The 27,722-nt window shown below is 38.4% G+C and overlaps 1 protein-coding gene across 5 annotated transcripts in view; it reads left to right on the top strand.

Moving 5' to 3' along the window:
- Positions 1-27,722, top strand: part of CWF19L2 (CWF19 like cell cycle control factor 2) — a 183,575-nt gene that overhangs the window by 54,290 nt on the left and 101,563 nt on the right. For all 5 annotated transcript variants that reach the window (XM_013062408.2, XM_004764420.3, XM_045077526.1 and 2 more), the window contains 2 exons: positions 12,543-12,639; positions 14,201-14,293. In XM_013062408.2, the coding sequence (XP_012917862.1) occupies positions 12,543-12,639; positions 14,201-14,293 (190 nt within the window). The remainder of the gene's footprint in view (positions 1-12,542; positions 12,640-14,200; positions 14,294-27,722) is intronic.

The raw sequence follows: 27,722 nt of genomic DNA, 5'->3' as shown, positions 1-27,722 counted from the left end.
GACTGTTTCAGTCTCCTTACTGGTTATGGGTCTGTTCAGGTTTTCTAATTTTTCCTGGTTCAGTTTTGGTAATTTATTTGTCTCCAGGAATGCATCCATTTCTTCCAGATTGTCAAATTTAGTGTTGTATAGTTGTTCCTAATATGTTCTTATAATTGTTTGATTTTCTTTGGTGTTGGTTGTGATCTCTCCCCTTTCATTCATGATTTTAGTAATTTGGATCCTTTCTCTTTTCTTTTTGGTAAGTCTGGCCAGGGGTTTATCAATCTTAATTCTTTCAAAGAACCAGTTCCTAGTTTTGTTGATTTGTTCTACTGTTTTGGTTTTTATTTCATTGATTTCTGCTCTGATCTTTATTATTTCTCTTCTCCTGCTTGGTTTAGGGTTCTTTGCTGTTCTTTCTTCAGCTCCTTTAGGTGTAGGGTTAGGTTGTGTACCCGAGACCTTTCTTGTTTCTTGAGAAAGGCTTGTATCGCTATATACTTTCCTTTCAGGACTGCCTTTGCTGTGTCCCACGGATTTTTGAACAGTTGTTTTCATTTTCATTTGTTTCCATGAATTTTTTCAATTCTTTAATTTCCTGGTTGACGCATTCATTCTTCAGTAGAGTGCTCTTTAGCCTCCATGTATTTGAGTTCTTTCCAACTTTCTTCTTGTGATTTAATTCTAGCTTCAGAGCATTGTGGTCTGAAAATATGCAGGGAATGATCCCAGTGTTTTGGTACCAGTTGAGACCTGATTTCTGACCCAGGATGTAATTTATTGTGTAGAACGTTTTATGTGCACTAGAGAAGAATGTGTATTCTGTTGCCTTGGGGTGGAATGTTCTGAATATATCTGTGATTTTCATCTGGGCCAGTGTGTCATTTAACGCCTGTATTTCCTTATTGATCTTTTCATAGATGATCTGTCCATTTCAGTGAGGGGGAGGTGTTAAAGTGTTAAAGTCCCCTACTATTATATTATTGTTGATAATATATGTTGATTTTTTAAAAAATTTTGTTTTTAATTGTTTTATATAATTGACTGCTCCCATATTAGGGGCATAGACATTTAAAATTGTTAGGTCTTCTTGTTGGACCCTTTAAGTATGATATAATGTCCTTCCTTATCTCTTATAGTCTTTGGCTTAAAATCTAATTTATCTGATATAAGGATTGCCACCCCAGCTTTCTTTTGATATTCATTAGCATGGTCAATTGTTTTCCACCCCCTCACTTTAAATCTGGAGGTGTCTTTGGGTTTAAAATGAGTTTCTTATAGACAGCATATTGATGGATCTTGTTTTTTAATCCATTCTGATACTCTGTGTCTTTGATGGGGAAATTAGTCAATTTACATTGAGGGTAACTATTGAAAGATATGAATTTAGTGCCGTTGTATTGCTTGTAAGGTGACTTTTACTATATATTGTCTCTGTTCCTTTCTGGTCTACTACTTTTAGGCTCTCTCTTTGCTTAGAGGACCCCTTTCAGTATTTCTTGAGGGGCTGGTTTGATGTTTGCAAATTCTTTTAATTTTTGTTTGTCCTGGAATCTTTTTATCTCTCCATCTATTTTCCATGGCAGCCTAGTTGGATATAGTATTCTTGGCTGCATATTTTTGTTGTTAGTGCTCTGAATATATCATGCCAGTCTTTTTTTTTTTTTTTTAAAGATTTTATTTATTTATTTGACAGACAGAGAGCACAAGTAGGCAGAGAGGCAGGCAGAGAGAGAGGAGGAAGCAGGCTCCCCGCTGAGCAGAGAGCCCGATGCGGGGCTTGATCCCAGGACGCTGGGATCATGACCTGAGCCGAAGGCAGAGGCTTTAACCCACTGAGCCACCCAGGCGCCCCATATCATGCCAGTCTTTTTCTGGCCTGCCAGGTCGCTGTGGATAAGTCTGCTGCCAATCTAATATTTCTACAGTTGTATGTTATAGACCTCTTGTCCTGAGCTGCTTTCAGGATTTTCTCTTTGTCACTAGGACTTGTAAGTTTTACTATTAGATGACAGGATATGGACCTATTTTTACTGATTTTGAGGGGGTTCTCTATGCTTTCTGGGTTTTGATGCTTGTTCCCTTTGCCATATTAGGGAAATATTCTACTATAATTTGCTCCAGTGTACCTTCTGCCCCCCCATCATCATCTTCTGGAATCCCAATTTTTCTAATATTTTTTCATTTTATGATGGTATCACTTATCTCTCAGAATTCTCTAATGGTCCAGAGTTGTTTGTCTGTCTTTTGCAGCTTCTTTATTCTCCATCATTTGGTTTTCTGTATCACTAATTCTCTCTTCTACCTCATTTATCCTAGCAGTAAGAGCCTTCATTTTTGATTGCACCTCATTACTAGCTTTTTAAAATTTCAGTTTGGTTAGATTTTATTTCTTTTATTTCTCCAGAAAGGGATTCTCTAATATCTTCCATGTCTTTTTTGAGCCCAGCTAGCATTTTGATAATTGTCATTCTGAACTCTAGTTTTGACATAATACCAGTGTCCATAATGATTAGGTCCCTAGCTGTCAGTACTGCCTCTGTTCTTTTTTGGGGGTGAGTTTTTCCACCTTGTCATTTTATCCAGATAAGAATATATGAATGAGGGGCGCCTGGGTGGCTCAGTGGGTTAAGCCGCTGCCTTCGGCTCAGGTCATGATCACAGGGTCTTGGGATCAAGCCCCACATCGGGCTCTCTGCTCAGTGGGGACCCTGCTTCCTCCTCCCTCTCTGCCTGCCTCTCTGCCTACTTGTGATCTCTGTCTGTCAAATAAATGAATAAAAATCTTTTAAAAAAAAGAATATATGAATGAGAGAATAAATACTAAAAGTGTGGCAAAGACCCCAGAAAAATATATGTTAACCAAATCAGAAGAGACCCGAAACTGGGTGGGGGTGGGGGGGTGGGAAGGAAATGGAGAAAAAATAAGATTAAAAAAACAAAACATATATTTATCTTAGAGTGGTAAATAGAACAGAGTCACCCACTTGATTTTGCATGTATTCTGGTGTCTTAGAAGAAACTACCTCGCAAAATTTAAGAAGAAGAAAAACATATATATATACACAAATAAGGGTAAACTCAGTGAAGGGATGGAATATGAGTATAAAGATGAAAATTAGGAAAGATTCTAAGATAGGAATTGATAAGATAAGTTGGTTGGAAAAAGGAAAGAAAAAAAAGAAAATGTATTCAGGCTGGAGACTAGAACAAAGCCATGCACTAGACTTAGAATATATTATGATCTATTAGAAGAAATTGTATCCTGAAGTTTTAAAGAAAAAAACCTATATGTATACAAAAATAAGGTTAAATACAATGAAGGGATAATATATGACTCTAACAATGAAAATGTAAAAAGATTTTTTAAAAAAAAGGTATTGGTAAGATAAAATAGTTAAAAAATTTTAAAAGAGGAAAGAGGAAAAGTTAAAAAATAGAATAAGAAAAAAATAAAATTGAAAAAATTTAATTTTCCAGACTCAAGGATCTTGGGAAAAAAACGCTGTGAATTCTGTTTGTTGCATTCCCCCCACTGGAGTTCTGCTGTTCTCATTTATCGGTGAGCTTAGTCTTGGCTGGATGTTCTTGCTAATCTCCTGAGGGAGGGGCCTGTTGCCATGATTTTCACATGTCTTTGCTTGAGGCGAAACTGCACTGCCCTTGCCAGGGGCCAGGCTAAGCAATCTGCTGAGGTTTGCACTTGATAGCTTTTGTTCCCTGAACACTTTCCATAGAGCTCTGGAGGACGGGAATGAAGATGGCGGCTGCCCAGTCCCCGGCCTGGAGGAGCCAAGAGCTCAGGCCCCACTCCTCAGTGCACCTCATAGAAAAGCAGTCAATCTGTCTGTCTCCCTTCTGTCCAGCCGCACTCTAAGCTCACTCGGCCTGTGACCGAGCATTTCTCTCTCTGGCATATAGCTTCATTTGGAGTGTCCAAACCCAGCAGATTCCTGCCGAGCACTCTCGTGCCTCTCCCCCATAGGAGGAAGGGAGGGGGTGTCTATCTGGATCTGCCACTTGTGTGGTCCCTGCTCGAAGAGTAGTGGTCTGATTATGCCTTGGATCACAGTTTAAGGTAACCCTGAGCTGAGAGCTCCCTCCTCAGCTCTGTCTACAGCAGCTTCCCAGCTCCGATACCTGGCAGCTCTGCCACACTCAGATACCCCTGGTCTTTCTGTGACCCTGTGGGTCCTGAGACCACACTGTCCCCACGAGGCCTCCAATCCTGCTTAGCCTCTGGAGTGACGTACCTCAGTGGAGCAGACTTCTATAAGTTCTGATTTTGTGCTCCACTGCTCCACTGCTTGCTGGGAGCCGGCCCCTCCTCCCACAGTCTATCTTCTTGTTGCTTTGGATTCACTTCTCCGCATGTCCTACCTTCCAGAAAGTGGTCGATTTTCTGTTCCTAGAGTTGCTGCTCTTCTTCTCTTTGATCTCCTGGTGACTTGTAGGTATTCGGAATGGTTTGTTAACTATCTGGCTGAACTCCTGGGACCCGATGATATTTCAGTCTCCTACTCCTCCACCATCTTGCTTCCTTCTCTCTCTCTCTCTCTCTCTTTAAAGTTTACTTATTTATGTAAGTAATCTTTACACCCATTGTGGGGCTTGAACTCATGACCCTGAGATCCAAAGTTGCATACTTCTCCACCTGAGCCAGCAGAGCACCCTTCTTTCTTTCTTGAAAAGATTTCACCATTGGATTTTATGCATAATGAATTGAGTACTAATTGGTGGGTTCTTCTCTGACCTAGTGGTTGGCTCTTAGAGGCAAAAGGAACTAAACATTATTGAGCACCAGGTTATGTGTTATGTTTGGAATTTTATTCTCTTACTGCAATTACTATAATTTTATTTACTATCACATTTAATCCTCATAATGTGAAGGTAGTTATTTTTTTAATTCAATTAGCCAACATGTATTATGGACTTAGTTTCAGATGCAGTGTTCAGTAATTCATCAGTTGCATGTAACACCCAGTGCTTATCACATCATGTGTCCTCCTTAATGCCCATCACCCAATTACCCTATTCCTCCCACTCACCTCCCCTCCAGAAACTCTGTTTCTTTCCTATGTTAAGAGTTGTAATGGTAGGTATTAATCAGTTTTTTGGTTTTATAACCTCAGGGAGGTTAAGATACTTGCCTGATCTCATAAAGCTAGTAAATGACAGAGTCTGCATTCAAACTCATGTCAGTCTACTTCCAGCACTCTTTGTCTCATGATGCCAAGAGGGATTTCTCATTTTTGCAAGGTTATGATTGGCATTTTAAAGAAAGACCTTCTAATGCATTATGAAAAGTTTGCATTAGGAACTCTTAGGATTTTATTAGTATTCTGTTTTTAAGTATTTATACTTTCATTTTTATTCCTATTAGTAGATAGGTATCTATTGACATGATTATGGTAGTTTACACATGATATGGTAGTTTATTAACATCCCTAAGGAAATGGACTGATAGATGGTTTTGGCTTTCTTCTTTTCCTTTAAGATCTATTTATTTATGAGAGAGAGAGAGAGAGCACAGGAGTGGGAGAGAGAGAGGGAAAGAGAATCTCAAGTAGACTCCATGCTGAGCATGGGGCCTATTGTGGGGCTCCACCTCATCACCCTGAGATCAGAACCTGAGCTGAAACCAAAAGTCACATGTTTATCTGACCATGCCACCCAGGCACCCCTGGCCTTTATTCTTCCAATTCCAGAAATCTGTGGTTGCTTGCAAGATAGCTTGTTTTCTGAATGTTTCAACTTGGTGTATCACATTTCAAAATGTGTGTACGCATTATGTGTCTAGATTACAGTAAGCATCTATTGGGTTAACAAATAAAGGTTTGGAGAAATAGTAAGGAAACCAACTCCTTATTCAGTTTACCTTTCCTACATTCTTTATTTTCTCAGTTGGCTGGAGTGGAGATGAAAAATGGATGAACTAGAAATAGCTTTGTTGGAAAGAAAAATGTGGTCAAATAAACACTTGGCAGCAGGAAAGGTAGAAAAAGGGGAGGGAATACTAGCCAGGAAGTTTTATGCTTAGGAAGCTGGGAGGTTTAAGAGGTGGACCCTGGGATAAACTTGCTTCAGGGGGAAATAATTGTACTGATAGCTTTTTAGAAAGGGCAGGAAGTGTGGTTATTTAAGTTTGTTATGCATTATACATACATATAAAAATATAATATTTATAATTCCTACATAAAGGACAGAAATAGTAAGTTTTCAAAGCAGAGAATTTGGGGGAATTAATTGAATAGGAAAGAACACAAGTTGAGAAAAGGAAGTCAAGCTTTTTACTGAAATATGATTGGGTTGCCTGAAATTTTAAAAATTACATTTACAATGCAATAAAAATGATGTGTACCTTAGAATTTAATTTGGAAAGTTACTGAAAAATATTTTCCATCTGAAAAAGTACAACTAACTATACAAGCAATGCCTCAACATATAGAGGCATATAAAGGATGCTAATGTTCTCCTGCTTTATCAATGCAGTGTTCCTATTATTCTTCTGAATTGGTTTTTAGAACGTAGACTGAGTCAGAGAAAGACAAGTACCTTATGATTTCAATCGTATGTGGAATTTAGGAAACAAAACCGATGAATGTGTGGGAAGGGAGAAAAAGAGAGAGAGGGAGAGGGAGACAAACCATCAGAGACTCTTGAGGATAGAGAATAATAGAGGGTGGACCCGGTAGGTGGGTGGGTGGGGTGTGATGAGCTAGCGGGGTGATGGGGCACTTATTATGATGATGAGCACCTGGTGTTATATGTAAGTGATGAATCACTGAATTCTATTCCTGAAACCAATATTACACTATATGTTAACTAACTAGAATTTAAATAAAAATTTGGAAGAAAAAAATGTATCACATTTCAAAAATACAAGTAAGAGAGTAAAGTTACTTCACAGTGTCTGTCGTGGCAAAGTGCTCAATAAACATCATTGTATAAAAAAATAATAATATAAAAAGACTGAAAGAACTTGAGGGGAACAAAAACATGTTTCTTTCTAATGGTGCTTCACCTGCAATATTTTGGGTTTCTTAATCTGAGCACCAGGGTAATGTTCTGTTCTTCTCTGATATGAGAAGAAATGGTTTGTACAGAATTTCTGCAGATATTAATGTCCTTTTAACAGAGAAATCTTTCAAAAAAATTTTTTTAAAAACCTCAAATGCTCTCAACAGTCAGATTTATATTTCTTTGCCCCAAAGAATTTGCTACTTAAAAGTAATTGGTTGGGCATGCCTGGGTGGCTCAGTGGGTTAAGCCTCTGCTTACAGCTGAGGTCATGATCTGAGGGTCCTGGGATCGAGCCCCACATCGGGCTCTCTGCTCTGCGGGGAGCCTGCTTCCCCCTCTCTCTCTGCCTGCCTCTCTGCCCACTTGTGATCTCTCTCTGTCAAATAAATAAATAAAATCTTTAAAAAAAAAAAAGCAATTGGTTGATAGGTCAAGTTTTTTTCTTAGAGATTTTATTTATTTATTTGACAGAGAGAGACCACAAGTAGGCAGAGAGGCAGGCAGAGCGAGAGGGGGAAGCAGGCTCCCCGCAGAGCAGAGAGCCCGATGTGGGGCTCGATCCCAGGACCCTGGGACCATGACTCAAGCCGAAGGCAAAGGCTTTAATCCACTGAGCCACCCAGGCTCCCTGATAGGTCAAGTTTTGATTTGAAGGTCTGTTTATATAGTTTGCTATTATTTGCTCAGAATGTATGTTGAAAACTCAAGTTAATTTCAGTAGAGTTTGATGATATCCAGCAATTCAGGAAAATTAGTAGTATCATAGCCACATCCTTTATATCCTTTTTGCTCTTCTATCTGACAGTCTTACCTTTTAATTCAGATGGTTAGATCATTTATATATAATTTATATGTGAGATTATGACAGGCTTTTCAGCTTAAAATTTTTCTTTTATCATTCCTCTTTAAGAGTTTTGGAAAACAACTGTTGAGGTGTAATTGACATGTAATTAAACTGCATATATAAAAAATGTATAAATTGGTTTTGGAGTTTGTATAGTCTTGTGAAACCATCACCCCTCAGAGTTTATAATCCATTTTCCCACCTCTTCTCACACCCTTACCAAAGCCCCTAGACTTCCACTTACCTGCTCTCTTTAATTATAGACTAGTTTGCATTTTCTAGAATTTTGTGTAAGTGGGATCATATGTTATGCACTCTTTTTTTGGTCTGGCTTTCACTCTGCATAAGTATTTGAGCTTCATCCATGTTGTTGAGTGTAACAATAATTTATTCTTTTTTGGTATAACACAGTTTTTCCATTCACCTGTTGCTGGACATTTAGAATGTTTCCAGTTTTTAGCTATCATGCATAAAGCTGCTTTGAACATTCATGTACAAGTCTTTGTTATAAGTATGCTTCCTTTTCTCTTGGGTGAATACCTAGGAGAAGAGTGGGTAGATCAAATAGTAATGATAACTTTAAATTTTAAGAAACTGTGAAATGGTTTTTTTGAGTTGTATCATTTGACATCCTCACTAACAGTGTATGAGATTTTTAGTTGCTCTGCATCCTTACAAGAACTTGGAATGGTCAGTCTCTTAAATTTTCTGCTATTCAGGTGAATATGTAGCAGTATCTCATGGTTTTAATTTGTATTTCCCTAATGACAAATGATGTTAAGCATTTTTTCATGTGCTTATTTGCCATCCAAATATCTTTTTGTTAAGTCTTTAGAATATGTAGTGATTTTGCTTCTCTCATTTCTTTATTGGTAATATGCTTTCCCTAATTAGTTCAGCTAGAGGGTTACCGGTTTCACTAATTGTCCTAATCAGCTTTGGTTTCATTGAATTTCTTTATTTTACTGTTTTTTATTTATTTCCACTCTGATTTTTATTATTGCTTATATTCTGTTTAATTTGGGGTTAATTTGCTCTTCTTTTTCTACTTTCTTAAGTGGTAAGCTGAGATCATGGAATTGATCTTTTCTAATATAAGCATTTAGAGTTAATAAATTTCTCCCTAAATCATACGTAAGTAGCATTCTATAAATCCTGATATATTATTTTTTATTCAGTTTGAAATACTTTTAAATTTCTCTTTGATTTTGTTTTTAACCATGGATTATTTGCACATAGGCTTTTTACTTTCCAAATAGCTGAGGATTATCCAGAGTTCTTTGTTAATGATATCATGGGGGTTAGAGAACATAGTTTGTATGACTTAAATCCCTTTAAGTTTATTGAGACTTGTGTATGGCTCAGAATATGGTCTGTTTCGGTAAATGTTGCTGTGTGCTAGGAAAGAATGTGTATTCTGTTGTTGAGTAGAGTATTCTCTGATTGTTCATTAGGTCATGTTAGTTGTTAGTGTTATTCATGCCTCCCATATCCTTGAAGAATATATTTATTCCATCGGATATTGAGAGTAGGGTCTTCAGATCTATAACCGTAATTGTAAATTAGTCTGTTTCTGTTTGTAATTTTATCAGTTTTTGCTTTATGTATTTTGAAGCTCCCTTATGTGCATAAACATTTAGTGATTCTTCTTTACTCTTGATGGATTGACCTCCTTTTCATCTGAAATGAAAAAGCTTTCTTTGTCCCTGGTAATATTTATTGCTCTGTAATATAATTTGTTTGATTTTAAAGAAGTGACTTCACCTTTTGACTACTGTTAACACAGTGTATCTTTTCCCATCTTTTTATGACATATTTATGTCTTTCTAGTATGTTTCTTATTGTTGAGTTCTGCTCTTTTATCTGACAGTCTTACCTTTTAATTCAGATGGTTAGATCATTTATATATAATGTGATATAGTAAGGTTTAAATCTGTAATCTTAATATTTTTTTTGTTGTTGTTAATTTTGTGTGTGTGTGTTACGTTAGTCACCATACAGCACATCATTAGGTTTTGATGTAGTGTTCCCTGATTCATTGTTTGTGTATAACACCCAGTGCTCCGTGCCCTCGGTATCAAGGAGGAATTGCATGGAGCCCTGGGTATTTGTTTTCCACTTGTCCTATCTGTTCTTTGCTTTCTTTTCCTCTTTTACTGACTTATTTTAGATTGCATATTTTTATGATTCTATTTCATTTCTTATAATTTTTTTGGTGTTATTTTAGTGGATTTTTTAGATTTGATAGTATGCATCTTAAACTTGTCCAGCGCCACAGCTGTATGGTATAAGAACTTTACAGTAGTTTATTACATTTATCCCCCCCGTTCTTTCTGTTAGCGTTGTCACTTACACTTGTTATGAACCTCTCATATATTGTTATTATTTTGTTTCAATAGTTATTTTAAAGAGATCTGTGTAATAAGAGAAAGTATTATATATTTACTCCCATAGTCATCACTTCTATTGCTCTTCCTTCCTTTGGGTTGATCCATACTTCAGTCTGGTATAATTTTTCTTCTTCCTGAGGCTTTTCTTTGACATTCTTTCAGCTTTTTGTGTGAAAGAGCCTTCATTTCACTTGGGGTTGTTTTTTTTTTTTTAATGTATTTATTTGACAGAGAGAAATCACAAGTAGATGGAGAGGCAGGCAGAGAGAGAGAGGGAAGCAGGCTCCCTGCCGAGCAGAGAGCCCGATGCGGGACTCGATCCCAGGACCCTGAGATCATGACCTGAGCTGAAGGCAGCAGCTTAACCCACTGAGCCACCCAGGCGCCCCCATTTCACTTGGTTTTTGAAAGATATCTTCACTTGATGTAGAATTCTCAGTTGACAATTTAAAGTGCCTTAGAGCTGTTGCTGCTCTCTTCCTGCTTGGATTGTTTCTGATGAGAAATCTGCTGTCACACTTACCTTTGTTCCTGTGTGCCTCAGTGTGTCTCTCTTTTCTCCCCACTATGGCTGCTTTAAAAGAGTTCTCTTTATCACTAGTTTTGAGCAATTTTATTATGATGTACCCTGATGTAGGTTTTTGTGTGTGTGGGTGTGTGTGGGTGTGCGTGTGTGTGTGCGCGTGTGCGTGTGTGTGTGCACATGCGCGCATGTACCCTTGGGAGTCCCTGAGATTCTTGGTTAAGATTTTTAGTTTTTAGTAAATTAGGAACATTTGACCTTTGTGTCTTCTGTCTCCCATTTCTTCCTTTCAGGTCTCCAGTGACATGAACTTCCAGAAGGGTATTTAGGTTGTCTTATAGCTCGGAAGCTCTTTTTATTTTTAGAAATTCTTTTTCTCTCTTTTGTTTCATTTTGCATGGTTTCTAAGGTTTCAAGTTCACAAATTTCTTTCTTTGCAGTTTAATCTTCCATGAACCCTATCTAGTATATTTTTATCTCAGACATTATAGTTTTCAACTGATATACCTTAGTTGTTTGTAACTTTTCAAACGTATGGAATACAGTTAAAATGATAACATTTACTGTTCTTATCTGTTATTTCTCATATCTGAGTCAGTTCTGGTCGATTTTGATTGAGAGCTTTCCCTCCTAATTGTGGGTCTTACTTTTCTATGTCTGCATGTCTGGTCATCTTTGATTGGATACTAGATGTCATGAATTTTACCTTGTTGAGTGCTGAATTTTTAAATTCTTGTAAATATTCTTGAGCTTTGTGCTGAGGTGACGTGGTTAAGTTAGTTAGAAACTGTTGGCTCCTTTAGACTCTTGGATTTAACGTTGGTTCAGTGGGCTTAAATCATCATTTAGTCTTAAAACTCTACTCAGTGCTTTCTGAATCATTAATTTTCTTAGTCTGGGTAGTGAGACAAGGCACTGTTCCCAGGAATGCTGAATGCTATTCCTCTTACCTTTGGGATGGATGCTTTCTCTGACTCGGAGTAGTTTCTTCCTGAATACTGAAGGGGAACTCTCCAGACTCTTCTGCAATTCTCTCACTGTGCCACTTTCTTCTGTCTCTGGGTTCCTTGGAGTTCTAGAGTCTTAGCCATGTCTCTTTGGCTAAGGAGTCCCTCAGGCTTGGCCTACATTTTCCTTTTCTGCCCTGCAGTAATATTTCATAAGAGGTAAGCTGGGACAACTTCCTATATGCCAGGACTCTAAACTTGGCTGGAAATTTCTCTTGTCTTCAGGGTATTGGTTTGGCATATGATCTTAGTTTATGTTGCTTGAGTTATTCAGGGTTTATTTTGCAAAAAGAACATATGGTCATTGTTTTTATTCTTTGAATGCAGTTAAATATGTCATTTCCTAGTTACAGTTTCTTAGATTATTGGTAATTTATCACACCAAATGAGAATTACCCCAGCCATGTAGAATTATGGCCTGATTCTAATGTTTTAATTTTGTTTGTTTCCTTTTTAAAATGAGTATGTAAATATTAGTAAAGAATAGTTGACATACTATTTATCTCATTGTTGCTGGGACTTTGGTCAGTTATTATAACTGCCATCGGCCATTGTGGCATTATAACAGAGAACCTTAAGCTGTTGATTTTTGGTGACTCACTGAAGCTTTGTTTTTTGGTTGTTTGTTTTATTTTGTTTTTAAGTTTTTAGAATTGTGATCTATCGGTCCTTATTATTTTGTTGAGGTCAATTTAAATAATATTTGAGTCTTGATGCTCTTACTTGTAGTGTCCCTATATTTCGTATGCTCTTAATCTGTCTTGTTCAAACAGAGGTGCTTCTGAGGATGATTCTGTATACATCTTGAGTGTTGATGAGAAGAATAAATTGGGAGCCAGGATTATCAAGGCTGAGATGATGGGAAATATGGTAAGTCTTCTGTATTGTTCTTAGGAGAATAGCAATTAGCTCTTCTTACAAATAATTTTGGAAGTTTCTTTGCAATGCAAATGTAGCACAGTAGGAAAAATAACTGTTGCTTATTGATTCTTTAAAGAAATTCTTGAATGTTTCTAAAAACAGTTCTGCCCATTCTAAATAAAGTGCTTACTTTTCCTGTCAGATTTTTGAAAATTAAGATCCTAGGGAACAAAATGTTTTTAAAATTTCCTTTCTACTCTGCAATTTGAGTGTAGCAAATTTGAGGGAAACAAAAGCGTCACTGTCTTCTTTCCCTGTTTTAGTCACATTATTAAGCGTGTGTATTGCCCTCTTAGATTCCTTTACTTAAGAACCTAACAAATGAGCTTCTAAAAAGGTGGTTAATTCATTTTTCCAAATTGTAATGGGATATGTTAGCTGCTTTGTATCGTTTAGCTCATTTAATTTCTGTGATAGTGTTATTATGATGGAAGACTGATTTACCTCAGAATTCAGTAGAGGATGGTGATGATTTGGGGAGAGCTATACCTGTCTCTGTTTATCGATTATTTTGGTGTGAGAGTGTCACATTTCTGACGCGCTAGTATGTGTTACGACGCGCATGGCAGAAAAGTGAAGCCGGCAGCTTTGTGTGTCTTGATAGAATTGATTCCCTCATCTGAATGTACTCCTCTCAGACCCAAACACTGGTGAGCTTTAAGTATTGTGCTGTCAGTATGACACCGTCCAATAAATAAAAGGTGGCCAAACAAGATACTTCTATTTTTATGAGTTTGTGTATCTTGCATATGCTGCTCTTTCTCTTTGAATCTGGTCTTTGGTAACACTGAATTTCAGCTCAACCCAGAGATTGGTAAGAGAGACAAACCAACAACAACAGTAATAATAGCAGAAAATAAAATTCGAGTTTTGAAAGCACAAAAGAATTAATTTGAAATAATGAAAGAGAACTCACCAAGTTAGGAAGTTAATTTATGTTAAAAGAAGTGTTCCTTTGGTCATGGAACCACTGCAGTGGAGAATACTATTCTTTGCTTGTCACATACTTATGTTTGTTTAATTTATTTCTTTATGTGTCAGTTGTTTTATATAAATGTCTATAGACTTCCTAGAGTAAAAATGAAATATATTTGGGGTTCTTATTCAAATTACCCAGCAGTAAAGAAGGTAATATTTTAAATCTTGTTAAGGATTTCTTGTTACAATAACTGAAATTTTGAGTGTTGGATGTTTGTAATATTAAAAGAATTATAAAAATTTCATTCTTCAGGTTATGTGTTTTCTCAATGCCCATCTCTCCCCTAGAATATATGTCCTTGTAATTATTTACCTTCAAAGCGTAAACAAACGGCACAGATATTTGGGAAGTGTGGAACTGAGATAAATTCATTAAATTTGTTAAAAAGCAATGTACAAGGCTGTGAACTTCGGTTATGGCCACCTGGGTGTTCACTGTGCTCTTTTCCCTTCTGTTGTATAAATTTGAAGTATTTTACACTGAGGATTAAGCTATATGTGACACCAATTTTTCTTGTTTTTCCTTTTAAAGGAATTAGCAGAACAACTTAAAGCTCAGCTTGAAAAGGCAAATAAATTCAAAGAAACTGTAACAGAGAGATCATCAAAAGGATCTGCGGTGGAGGTAAGTAACGCAGGTTTGTTTGTAGGCGCGTCATCACTGTGTATACCGCTACTACCTGGTAGTGGTCATACTTTCATGTGAAATGTTTCTGTATCTGTGTCAGTGTGTTCATCTGTGTGTTTGCCTGTTTTGAAATGGATTTTCATAGGTATTGTCTCATGTTCAACCACTGTGTCCTGGTGGAAAAAAGCCCAAGCCAGAGACACTTGGTTTTATTTTGGACACTGCCATTTACTGATGCTTTGACTTCACAGAAAACACACTGGTCCTTAAATACTTTCTCTAGAGAATGAGAGACTTGAATTTGGTATCTGTTTCATATAAAACAAATTATTTTGTTCGAGGATTCATTCATCCATTTTTAAGTGAACAGAACCGATCAAAGCACCTGCCCACACGATGTTTCGTTTGGGAGGGGAGAAGCAACAGAGGATACACATAATAAATTCTCTAGCTTTCTAGAAAGGTAGTCACCCAGTGGAAGGCCAGTGGGGGTCTAGAGTGCCCAGTGTGCTGGTGGCTCTGAGGACACAGTCTTAATTGTGGTTGAAAAAGTGACATTGATGCAAAGATTGGAAGTATGACAGCGAATCTGTGTATCTGGGTGAAGAGCGCCCCGGGGCATGAGGAACAGAGGGTTCCAGACGATGGGAATATGCGTGATGTGTAGGAGGAACAACAAGGAGCCCAGTGCTCCCGGAGTGAAACAGATGAAAGATGGGGAAATAGAAGATCCAGGTTGGAGAGGCCATGGAAGGCCAGATCATGTGAAGCCTCAAAGTCAGGGTAAGGAAGTGGATTTTATTCTCAGTGAGAGGGCTTTGAAGGCTTTCCAGCAGAAGATCGATTTTGGCAGGACTGTCCTGCCTTCTTTGTTGAGCGTAGACAGAGGGAGCGTAAGAGCAGAAGCCGGAATCTAGAAAGGCTCCGGCAATAATCTCACAAAGAACGGTAATGGCTTTGTTCAAGATAGTAGCCCCAGAGGTGGTTAGAATTAGTTACGTCCTTATATGCACAAATGTTTCCTGTATGTGTTTTGAAAGGAAGAGTGGACAGGATTTTTATAGTGGTTTAGATGGGAGGGGTGTATGAGATACAGAGGCAAAGTGACTTCAAAATTTTTAGCCTGAGCAGCTGGGAGACTAGAGTGGTTGTTCTTGGAGGTATAGAAAGAGGGGGAGTCTGTTTTGGGGTGAAGAGAAGCAATTCTAGTTTAGATATAATTGAGTTTGGATGTCTTTTAGATGTGAAACAAGTGGAGATGTCAGGGAGACAGGTTGATGTTGGGAATCGGGAGAAGCCTGGTTGGAGATAGAAATTGGGGAGCTCTTGACATTAGAAACAGTATTTAAATCCATGGTTCTGCATGAAATTGGCACAGGAGGAAGATAGGAAAATGTGAAGGGCTGAATTGGGTGTATTACAGTGTTGAGAGTATTATAATGAGGTTTATAAGTGATTTTTAAAGGGTTGCTCTCAGAGATTAATTTATACAGTTTAATGTCTGCGTGTGAGGAGATGAGAATGTGTGAAGTCAAGTTGCATAGGGTTTTCTGCAAGCTGACATTACTGATGGCTTAGATCACAGTAGAGAATATGTATGTGAAATGGGCTGCTTTGATGATGTGCTAGCTCATGTTTTTAAAAAGTGTTTAACTTAAAATTTCTTACACAGATTAGAATGTTAAGAGTGAGACGCTACGCGTAGAATTGTGGGACTCATGGAGGGTAGCTGAGCCTGAGGGCACGGCACTGTCTTAGACACTTCCGCCACACTTAGGTTTCCCTGCCTCCTTGTGGTCATGGTACTTCTCTCATCTAGCACTTCTGTGTGGTTTCTTTGTGCTAATTCTGTTAAATACTAGCTCTTCCTGTGGTGTGGCCTTCCACAGACCAGCCCTGTCGTCCGGCCTCACCTCCAAGGCTCTCAGACGTAACGTGCGTGTCTCTGACGCTTACACGTGCGGTTAATGATCTGTGCCACGTACCCCCTCTTGAGGCTGGCCCACTCTTCAGTTTGTTTTGTTTCCTTCTGAGGCCTTTTCTCTCCTCCTCTCAGAAAGTTGTAACCTATTCTTGTTTTGAAACTTCGAAGACCTTTAAAATATTCTCTCTGGGTTTTATCTTTTCACCTGGTAATATTTGTATTCTCATCATCATCCTGTAATCTATACCTGTTTCTTTCCTGACGCTTGTCACTTTGTATGAAGGGGTTCCAAGGCTGTAGCTGGACCTCAGAGGATTCTTGAAATTGAAAGCAATTCGAATGAGAGAATTGAAGCAGATCTTCTAAATAACTTTTTCTCCTGGAGGTTTAAGGCTATCATCGTACAGTAACTGACAGACTACATCTCATCCCTTGAGCATGTAACTTCATAACATTACTGATGTCTATGATTTTTTAGCCCCTCCTAGCTTTTGAGCAGTGGACCTCATAACCCAATGGGGTAGGACTGAAAGTTGTATTCCAGTAGTACAAAGTGGACTTTCCGTTTGTAAACTCTTTAGGAAACTGAATAGCCTTGAAGGTTCATCTAGAAAGATTTTTATTCTTAAGAATCTTTGACATTTTTGACAAAGAAAAATTTCTGTCCTCTCTGCAGAGGTGGTACACTTGCACATTTTGTTCATCTTTTACCAGACACACATGCAAAACAAGCCGTTACGTACAATTCTGAGAGAATTTCTGCTGCCAGGAAAGTCATTTATTCTCTCAAGGCCAGGATCTTGACTTAACTGCCTCTCAGAGTACTTCTGTTCAGAAATGAGAGTAGAATACAAAGTTGTTTGCTACCTTCCAGAAATTTCTTGACTTACTACAGGAAAATCTCGAGGTGCTTCTTATAAAAACTTTCCTCCTTGAGAGAAAATCCCGTTCCTAGACATGTTGAACAGAGAGGAGCACGTTCATTCGGAGTTTGTGCTAGAAATGTTAGGTCTCTGACAAAGCAAATCTCTCAATTCAGCAATCTATGAATGTTGTTTTGGCTTTAGTGAAAAAAACCCATCAGCACTTGTAATTATTAGTTTGCTTATTTCTCTTCCCTTTTAGAGAGTGAACTACTTAGTGTTTAGGAGAAGTGTTTGTCTCAGTTCATATCTTGTGCCTTGAGTAGTGCATGACACATTGTAGACAACCAGGAAATACTTGAAGTGTTTATTGTATGAATGCCTTCAATATATTTTAGCACTTAGAGTTTTCTGCTGTAAATCTTTTTAAAATGTTTTTTTAAAAATTTATTTATTTGACAGAGATCACAAGTAGGTAGAGAGGCAAGCAGAGAGAGAGAGGAAGAGAAACAGGCTCCCTGCTGAGTGGAGAGTCCGATGCGGGGCTCGGTCACCAGGACCTTGGGATCATAACCCAAGCTGAAGGCAGAGGCTTTAACCTACTGAGACACCCAGGCGCCCCTCTACTGTAAATCTTAAAAATGATCCGTGAACTCTGGCATCCTCTGGTCTGGCCTTCACACGAGTGTACTTCCTTATTGAAACAATCCCACTGCATGGTGTTTCCAACTTGTGATTGGACCCTGGGCGATGATTCTGGAAAACTACCCATTCTCTCTGTCAGGACAGATTATATCCTAATTCTTTTTTTTTTTTTTTTTAAGGTTTTATTCATTTATTTGAGAGAGAGAGAGCACATGCAGGAGAAGGGGGAGGGTCATGGGGAAAAGCAGATTCCCCACTGAGCAGGGGAGCCCCGATGTGGGGCTCCATCCCAGGACTCTGGGATCATGACCTGAGCTGAAGGCAGATGCTTAACCAACTGAGCCACCCAGGCACCCCTGACTCCTAATTCTTTAATGTAAAAGATCCTAAACTGCTTTTCTGTAACTTCTACCTGTTAATAGGCCACAATAATCTAAGGGAATTCAACTCCGAATTCAGCTTACTGTTTGTGCCACCACAAATAGTGGCATGATGAACTAGGGATAGTGAACTAGTTATTGTGTGATGATGCAGCGGCTGTCACGTTTTGCTTGCATGGCTGGCAAAAAAGAGAAATATATTTTTATACTCCCTGGGCACCTCTGGGGGATGGGTTTCATAGACATTCTCCTATAAGAAACTGAGGAATTAATGGAAGGCCTTAGAAGGCCTTGGAAAAACATTAACTAATGAATAATTAAAGAAACAGACTCATTTGTAGCATTTCGTAATAAAGTCAGGTCCACTATTGCCAATAGTAGTTTCACCATGCTTGACCTTAACACTGTCTTTTCATGCTGATTCTTGAATGCATTGTGAGGACCCTGTAAAACAGTTGCTGTGATTCCCAGAGTATGTGTGCGCCTACACTGTTTTACTGTGTTTTGGCATTCCTATCTCTGCAACTGATCCTCATAAGCATAGAAAAAGAGAAAGAAAATTACAACATTAAAATAATTGTCGTATTGATTGTTTGCCTTTCATTTTTTTTTTTAAAGATTTTATTTATTTGACAGACAGAGATCACAAGTAGGCAGAGAGGCAGGCAGATAGAGAGTGAGAGAAGGAAGCAGGCTCCCTGCTGAGCAGAGAGCCCGACGTGGGACTCGATCCCAGGACCCTGAGATCATGACCTGAGCTGAAGGCAGCGGCTTAACCCACTGAGCCACCCAGGCGCCCTGTTTGCCTTTCATTTTTAAGCAGTGAGTTGGGCCTTTATTCACCAAACATTTTTCAGTTCCTTCTTTGCAGAAGTCACTTGGGTTCTCACTTTTCTAAGTCGAGTATTTTTTCAATCTAAATATACATTTTAGCCTTGCTTTATGCCACTGCTTGGCATGTTAGGTTACCGTAGGTGTGCTTCCTGGATGGTGTAGCCTTTCCTGCCAAGAAGAGGAGCACAGAGATGTTCTCTCCCTTTGGTCATTTAGCTAGTTTCTTCCCTAGCAAGCAAAACAGGTCCCGGGCTCTCCCTATTTGTATACTGTTCTACTTCTTTCCTTACCATCCCCGAAGTATCTCATTTCTGTGGTCTGCAATTAGAAATATTACCTGTGCTACTAGAAGGTTTCTTTCTTTAAATAAACTATTTCTTTTTTTTTTTTTTAAGATTTTATTTGTTTATTTGACAGACAGAGATCATAGGTAGACAGAGAGGCTGGCAGACAGAGAGAGAGAGGGAAGCAGGCTTCCTGCTGAGCAGAGAGCCCGATGCGGGACTCGATCCCAGGACCCTGAAATCATGACCTGAGCCGAAGGCAGCTGCTTAACCCATTGAGCCACCCAGGTGCCCAAATAAACTATTTCTAAGGTCAACATTTTCAGCTAAATTAAAGCCAAACAATTTTATAGATGATACATAAATACAAACACATTTTATAGTAACATGGAATCTTACATCTGTTCACTCTGATTGTATCTTGCATCAAATTCTTGATGAAATAGTGTCGGTGTTACCTGAGTAAATATTTCTAACTCTGTTGTTTGCTTTTCTTATTTGTCCCATCAACTCTGTATGCCTGTCAGCTCTTTGTCACCGTCATCTGGACCTCCGAGTGGCTTTCCCACCAGGCCCACTGCCTTTGCACAAAGCATTTCCTTTGTACAGAATATTCTTCTTTGCCTGTATTCCCTCAGTTACCACCTTTCATCCTTTAGATCTTAACTCAGACATCACACTTTCCTTTGGAAAGCATTCTCTGTGTAAAGAAAACTTACGAATGGGCGCCTGGGTGGCTCAGTGGGTTAAGCTGCTGCCTTCAGCTCAGGTCATGATCTCGGGGTCCTGGGATCGAGTCCCGCATCGGGCTTCTGCTCAGCAGGGAGCCTGCTTCCCTCTCTCTCTCTCTCTGCCTGCCTCTCCATCTACTTGTGATTTCTCTCTGTCAAATAAATAAATAAAATCTTTAAAAAAAAAAAAAAAAAAAAAAAAAAAAAAAAAAAAAAAAAAAAAGAAAACTTACGAATAAGGTCAGTTATACGAATATGTAATTACTACCCTGATGGCACTCCAGAGGAGAGGTATGGGAAGGTGGGGGCCACGAAGAGGGCCCCGTGCAATCTGGGCATCCAGAGACTGTTTTGAGGCTGTAGCCATTGCTTTTGGATCTTATTACCATGTTTGTAACTTTGCCAAAGGAAAAGCTTTTCTCTTTATGACAGCTCTCCATAAGACTTATTTCAGAGCCACAGCCGTCATCTCCAGCATGGCTGCTTAGTATCGTCCTGGGTGTGAGTGATGACCCACCACTCTAGTCACCGAATAGGAAACACCTGCTTGAATGACTTGTTGGCCATATTTAATCGTTAATGACATCTGGGGTAGGATTTTTTTTTTTTTAGTTGTTTTGTGAAGAGTATTCTCTCAAATATAATAATTTAGGACAACTTGTAATTATCTTGGATAGTTATGATTGTATATGTATCATATTGAATTTTGGTGTGAAGAATACTCTTGTGGACTCTTTAAAGTTGTGAATCAGGACCCTCCAGTGGTTACTGAAGCTATCACTAGTTAGTTGTTTCCTTGGAGAAAGAAGAAGGACCCAGGAGCAACCTCTTTCTTCCATCAGTTCCCCTCTGTTCCTCAGATGCTCATCAGTCCACTATCATCAGTGTTCCATTTCTTTCTCTGTTATATAATTACATTTAAGGGAAAAATGAAATGCTACTGCATGTGGGCAAAGGTGAGTCCCAAGACGTCCATGTTCTCCTGAAGGGATTCATTCTAATACATTGTTTTCTGGAATTCTGGGGGGAGGGCTTGGAAGAATGAGGTCACGGATTGATACTGGATATTTGCAATTTAAGGGTACAATTTTAAGTGAAACAAATCAACCCCAAAGTAATTTTATCCTTATATGTATTTAAAAATTATCTTGCCTGTATTGTAGTATGCATAACATGTTAGTTACAAGAAGTCACATTTAATGTGTTTTTAGGAAAGCTAAAAATAAAGGTTTTTTTGTTTTTGTTTTTTTTGTTTTAAGTGCTGTTTTCTCATTTGGGAGTGATCATTTTATTGAGGGGTTTCACGGAAAGGTTAAAGAGCTTGTAGGCCAGTGAGATCAGACGTACTTGGCCCAGCTGTGATCTCCCCAGCTTTATAGTTGCTGAAAACAAAATGCAATTTTCAGTTCTGTAGTGCAAAGTAAGTACACACATACCGAACATGTTCTGAGTAGAATAATTGTAGTAGACAGTTGCTAATAAAGATTTATGAGGAAGAGAAAGTAAAATTAGTTGAGTGGAACTAAACACACTCAAAAAAGGAAACAAAACAAAACACTTGAAATTATATCATACTGAATCATAGAAGTTTATGGTATTTGTTACATTCCTGTCTACCCAGAAATACCCAGTATATCATCCATGTGTAATTCTCCGAATTAAATCTAAATATTAAGTGATAAAATATACTTTGGTTTAGAAATCTGTGCCATTGGAGCATTATAGGATATATATTTTTTAAGATTTTATTTATTTATTTGACAGAGATCACACGTAGGCAGAGAGGCAGGCAGAGAGGGGAGGAAGCAGGCTCCCTGCTGAGCAGAGAGCCCGATGCGGGGCTCGATCCCAGGACTCCGGGATCGGGATTGTTAACCTGAGCCGAAGGCAGAGGCTTTAACCCATTGAGCCACCCAGGCACCCCAAGGATATGTTTAATAAAGAATTATTACCTTAAGGAAACCACTTTGCTTCTAATTCCTTTAATAATATTTTTTACTTAGGTTCTGTTTCTAAGGTTATTTCATTAAATTTTAAGATATAATTTTATTTTTCAGGACCGTGGTATTAATTGATGTGTATAGTTTTACAACTGCTGCTGATATTAATAGTAACAGGTGATATTTTTCGAGGGCACGCTATATGCCAGGACGTGTTTTAATCATTTATTTATGGAAATTTATTTAGTTCTCATTAAAATTCTATGAAGTCATTAATCTTCATTTTTTAAATAAATTGAATGCAGGATAATGAGGGTCTCAGTTAAGTTTTAGTTTGGCGGCAAGAAATGAGGTCAGGTATGTGTGTGCAATTTACAATTATTTTAAGTAAATAAAAATTATTTAAAATAATTCCGTTGATGTAGATTGATGAACTGATTTTTGAAATATAAAAAGAAAATCTTACCTGGGTGTTGAAACTGATTTCACATGTGACAGTCATGCAAGCTCAAACACAAAAATTTAAGGTTCCTGGAAATGCTCACACAATTAAATAGAAAATTCCCTTTACAATAGGATATGGGCTTTGAAAATAAAGTATGTGTTTCTTTTTATTCTTAGGTGATATTTAATGATAATATGTAACCTTTGTAGAAATGTGGAAAATGCAAAAAAACATAAAGGATAAAGTCAATCACCCTAAATCCTATCACTCAGGGATTATACACTGATAATATATTTTAAAGTATTTCCCTCCAGATTTCCTTCCTTCCCCCCTCTCTCCCTCCCTCCCTTCCATCCTTCCTTCCTTCCTTCCTAATAACATGTTAAATATTTTTGCACAATGACAAAGCAATGGAAAAGAGACCAAAAAATCAGCATTTAAAAAATATTTTTGATGTTTCAAGTCTCTGTCCATTGTAACTATGAAAGCACATGCATAATTTTACATAATTATAGCCATTTTTTATTCTGCTTTTCTCTACTCATTCTGTCAGTGGATGTGATGCATAAACAATGAATCTTGGAACACTGGAAAAAGAAAATAAAGTTAAAAAAATACAAAAAACAAGACAAAACCCAGCATTTTTCCATGCTGCAGTTATTTATTATTAAATGAAATTGTAATCCTATCAGCATATTTTGTGTCCCAATAATACAATTTCTAAAATTTATTTTTAGGAAGGGAAACTGAAGAAATTCACAATGACCCATTTCTCCCTGCAAATTTGCCTGCAAAAAAAAAAAAAAAAAAATCACATTTCTCTTAGCAGTTATTTAAAACTTTTGCCATTCTCCCCAGATTCCCTCTTCTAGTTTCAGTATTCACTTTGCTTCCTACTTGATGATTGGGAAAATAGAGATTTTAAGGTTGAATGTTTTCAGTGTCTGTCTGTTGTCCCTGTCTCCAGAAAATTAGTTTTTCTGCAGCTGTCATCTGGCAGTGGGAATAGTGTTTTCATTTCCTCGAAGGACAAGGGTTTTTTTTTTTTTTTTTTTTAAGATTTTGTCTATTTGACAGAGATCACAAGTAGACAGAGGCAGAGGGTAAGCAGGCTCCCCACTGAGCAGAGAGCCCGAAACAGGGCTCGATCCCAGGACCCTGGGATCATGACCTGAGCTGAAGGCAGAGGCTTTAACCCACTGAGCCACCTGGACACCCCAAAGGACATGTTCTTAACCAGTACTCTGATCTCATTCTTTTTCTAGCCTCTAGAAACAGTTTTCCCCGTCTCCTGTATGGAATCTTTAATTTCTCTGTTGGCTGCTTTCTCATTACTTGCAAGTACACTTAAGTTGCTATGTCTGTAAAACAAACAAATAAACAGCTTTCTATTTCCTTAGCAACTTGACTGTCCTCCTCCGGCAAACCAGGGGCGAAGGAGCAGGGGTGAGGGTGCCAAGGTGAGGGGGAGACAGTGTGATCTGAGGACGGCGCATTGTTCTGAATGGCTGCGGAGTGAGGTGTGAGTGTGGGAGGAGGAAGGGCTCGGATAGGTAGGCAAGGATCAAACCTCTGTTCTCATCATGGCTGTATTTCTTACTTTCATGGTTCTACTTAACGACTCTTGTTGGATGATTGGTAACTTCAGCTCTGCACTCTAGGCTGAGCTTTGAACTGGTGTTTTCAGTTGTCTGCCTGACTTTTAAGGGTATCCTTTAACTTCAGAATGTATAAAACTATCCCCTTTACATACATAATTTCTTCTTCTCTTTTTAAAAAAACTTTAAAATTTAAATTCAGTTTAATTAACATATGCAGTATTATTAGTTTCAGAGGTAGAGATCAGTGATTCATCAGTTGCATGTGACCCCCAGTGCTCATCACGTCACGCGCCCTCCTTCATGCCCATTACCCAGGACCCCATCCTCCCCACCACCCCCGCCTCCAGCAACCCTTAGTTTGTTCCTTAGGGTTAAGAGTCTCTTATGGTTTGTCTCCTTCTCTGTTTTTCTCTTATTTTATTTTTCCTTCCCTTTCCCTGTGTTCATCCGCTTTGTTTCTTAAATTCCGCATATGAGTGAAGTCATATGGTATTTGTCTTTCTCTGACTGATTTATTTCACTTAGCATAATACCTTCTAGTTCCATCCAGGTTGTTGGAAATGGCAAGATTTCATTTTTTGATGGCTGAGTATATTCCATGGTATATATATAGACCACGTCTTCTTTATCCATTCTTCTGCTCATGGACAACTAGGTTCTTGCCATAGTTTGGCTATTGTGGACATTGCTGCTGTAAACATTGGGGTGCACGTGCCCCTTTGGATCACTACATTTGTATCTTTAGGGTAAATACCTAGTAGTGCAATTGCTGGGTCATAGGGTAGCTCTATTTTCAACTTTTTGAGGAACCTTCATGCTGTTTTCCAGAGTGGTTGCACCAGCTTGCATTCCCACCAGCAATGGAGGAGGGTTCCCCTTTCTCTACATCCTCACCAGCCTCTGTCCTTTCCTGACTGGTTGATTTTAGCCATTCTGACTGGTGTGAGGTGGTATCTCACTGTGGTTTTGATTTGTATTTCCCTGATGCCGAGTGATGTGGAGCACTTTTCATGTGTCTGTTGGCCATCTGGATGTCTTCACTGGAGCAATGTCTGTTCATGTTGTAAGTTTCCTTCTCTTGCATGCTTATCCCGCTGTTTTTCTGAGTTAAAAACCCTGGAGAAGTCCTTACTTCCTTCTCCCAGCAGCGCACTCCAGTTCCACTGGTTCCACTGAGTAGTATTGTCTTACTGGCCTTGTCTCCTGCACATACCTCGTCCTGTCGCCCCGTTGTCTCTTGCTTAGAGTGTCACAGTCACATCCTATGTGCTCTCCTCCCTTTGCTCACCAGTGTCCTTTAAATGGCCACCAGCTTTCATCTAAGTGCAGTGTGGGAGAGTCAGAAGAATCCTGCATTTGGGCAGTAAAAACCTCAGGTCATGTCTGTTCTTATTTGCTCCTTTAGCCAAGGTGGTTATCTAGAGGCAAGAGCCTTTGAAATATTTTTGAGAAGTTTAAAATGTTACATAAATTTAAAATTTGTCTGGAACATGAACATGCCTTTTTTTAGGAATCTTTCATCAGTGCTGGGTATTCGTGCTTTGTTGGGGTTGTTTTCTTTGCTTCTTAACCCTTTACCATTTTACCTTTCTTTCCAAAGATCCAGTTCACTTGTACCCAAGAACACATCTCTTTCTCCATCTTGTGTGACCTGGTCCCACTGGGTTTATATTTTATCTTACTTAATAGTCCACTATAGATTTTTGTATAAACTCCCTGTTTCCTCTTTCTCCCCCTCTCCCTGCCATTTAATTTATGAATTCCTTAACACCTGGAACTGTATCTTGTTCATCGTATTAGACACATTCATGCTGTTGGATTTTATAATGACAGAAGTGGTTCTGAGTGGTAGGAGTTCATTGATCAAATGGAATGAAATGAAACAATATTTTTCAAAAATGAAAAGTCTGCAGTGTCTTTGATTTAATTTTATGCCAATTATGGAGCTATCTTTTCTGATTGCCCACAGTTTCACCCCAAAGTATCATAAATACATTAAATCAACAGTTACAGTTGGGCTTGGTTGTTGAATCCTTAATCAAGTACTCAGCCCTTCTCAGGAGTGTGCAGACTTTCATTTTGGTGAAAGAAATTTTTTGTAATTGAAAAACATATCACCAGTTACAGGAGCATTGCCAGCTTACCTTTTCTTTTAGAAAGTCAGTGTTTACCAAATATCATTTTTATTAACTCATTTTATTAGAGAAATGGAGTAATAGAAATAGCATGTGGGATTTTTTTTGTCTTTTTTTTCCTTCAGTGTTCCAAGATTCATTGTTTCTGCACCACACCCAGTGCTCCATGCAGTCCGTGCCTGCCTTAGTACCCACCAGCGGGTTCACCCATCCCCCCACCCCCACCCCTCCAAAACCCTCAGTTTGTTTCTCAGAGTCCACAGTCTCTCATGGGATTTTAAAGCCAAAGATTGAGAGTTGAGGCTGGAGCTTCATCGTTTACTGTATGTGATCCTTAGTATCCTTCCTATTAAATTGGGCTTAATGATGCCTGTGTTGTAAGGTTCTTGAAATTAAATGATGTATTTCAGAACTTTATAAAATTATACAAACATTAATTTCTATTTGGAAAAGTTGTCTCTGTTTGCTTTAAATAGGAAAAATAGAAGACAATTTTTAGATTTCATTGCAGCTGCTGATATATTAACTAACCTATGTTGTCCTTAAATGTATGTATTTCATAAGTCTCAAAATAACAAACGTTTTATTTTATATCTTTTTTTTTTTAAGATTTTATTTATTTATTTGACAGACAGAGAGAGATCACAGTAGGCAGAGAGACAGGCAGAGAGAGGGAGGAGGAAGCAGGCTCCCCGCTGAGCAGAGAGCCCGATGCAGGGCTCAATTCCAGGACCCTGAGACCATGACCTGAGCTGAAGGCAGAGGCTTAACCACTGAGCCAACCAGGCGCCCCTTTTATTTTATATCTTAAAGAACTCTATTATTTTAGTGTGGAGAGAGTCCAGAATGTCTGTTAACATTTAAAACATTTCTTAATCCCCTTTCTTCCTCTTATCCCTCCCCACCTTGGCAAATGCTGAAAGAAGCCTGGTTAAAAATAAAACGTAAAGTCACGTGTTTTTTCATGGGTAGCTTCATATGTAGGACTACAGAGAAGCTATGATGAAAGGCGGAAAGGACACTGAAAAATTGAATTGCCTTTCATATTATGCCAGTGCCAGATATTATACTGGTTCTAGAAAATATCTGTTAACAAAATTAAAATCGTTCGTAGCTAAATGTGTCTCCAAATAATACACTTTTGAAATTGTGACGTAAACTGTAGTCTAGCATTAGTTTTTACCTAGAGTTTTTTTAATAATGATCCTTTACAGTAATCTTTAATTTTCTCAAGCTTGTACACATTTAGAAGCCATCCTACCAGCAGCTTTATGGCAAAGAGGTTAGGCAGGTCATTATAATACTAATTAATGGTATGTCAATTATTATGCCAATAAATAATGTGCTTTTATTCTGATCCTAGAGCATGCTCTAGAAGGATCCCAGTATTGACGGGGGTAAGGGGGCTTGAGGATCTGAAAGGCTGTGGTCCTGGTGTACATTTTCCGTTTGTGCTAGGCCATCTCTTCTGTTCTGAATAGCAATGTTGATGTGGAGTTTCCTAGGGGTCCTCACAACCTAACATGTTTGGAAAATCAAGGGGCAGCATTTCCGAGTGCTCCGACCCGAGGTTAGTGCTTTGAGGCCTTCACTCTGTATGAAAACAGCAATCACAGACCAAATAAAAGAGAGATGTGGAAGAGA

This window comes from Mustela putorius, unplaced genomic scaffold, assembly GCF_011764305.1.
Source record: "Mustela putorius furo isolate JIRA1106 unplaced genomic scaffold, ASM1176430v1.1 tig00000198_pilon_pilon_pilon, whole genome shotgun sequence".
NCBI lineage: Eukaryota > Metazoa > Chordata > Mammalia > Carnivora > Mustelidae > Mustela > Mustela putorius.
Note: the sequence above shows the minus strand (reverse complement) of the source record. Positions and strands in the feature narration are given on the sequence as shown.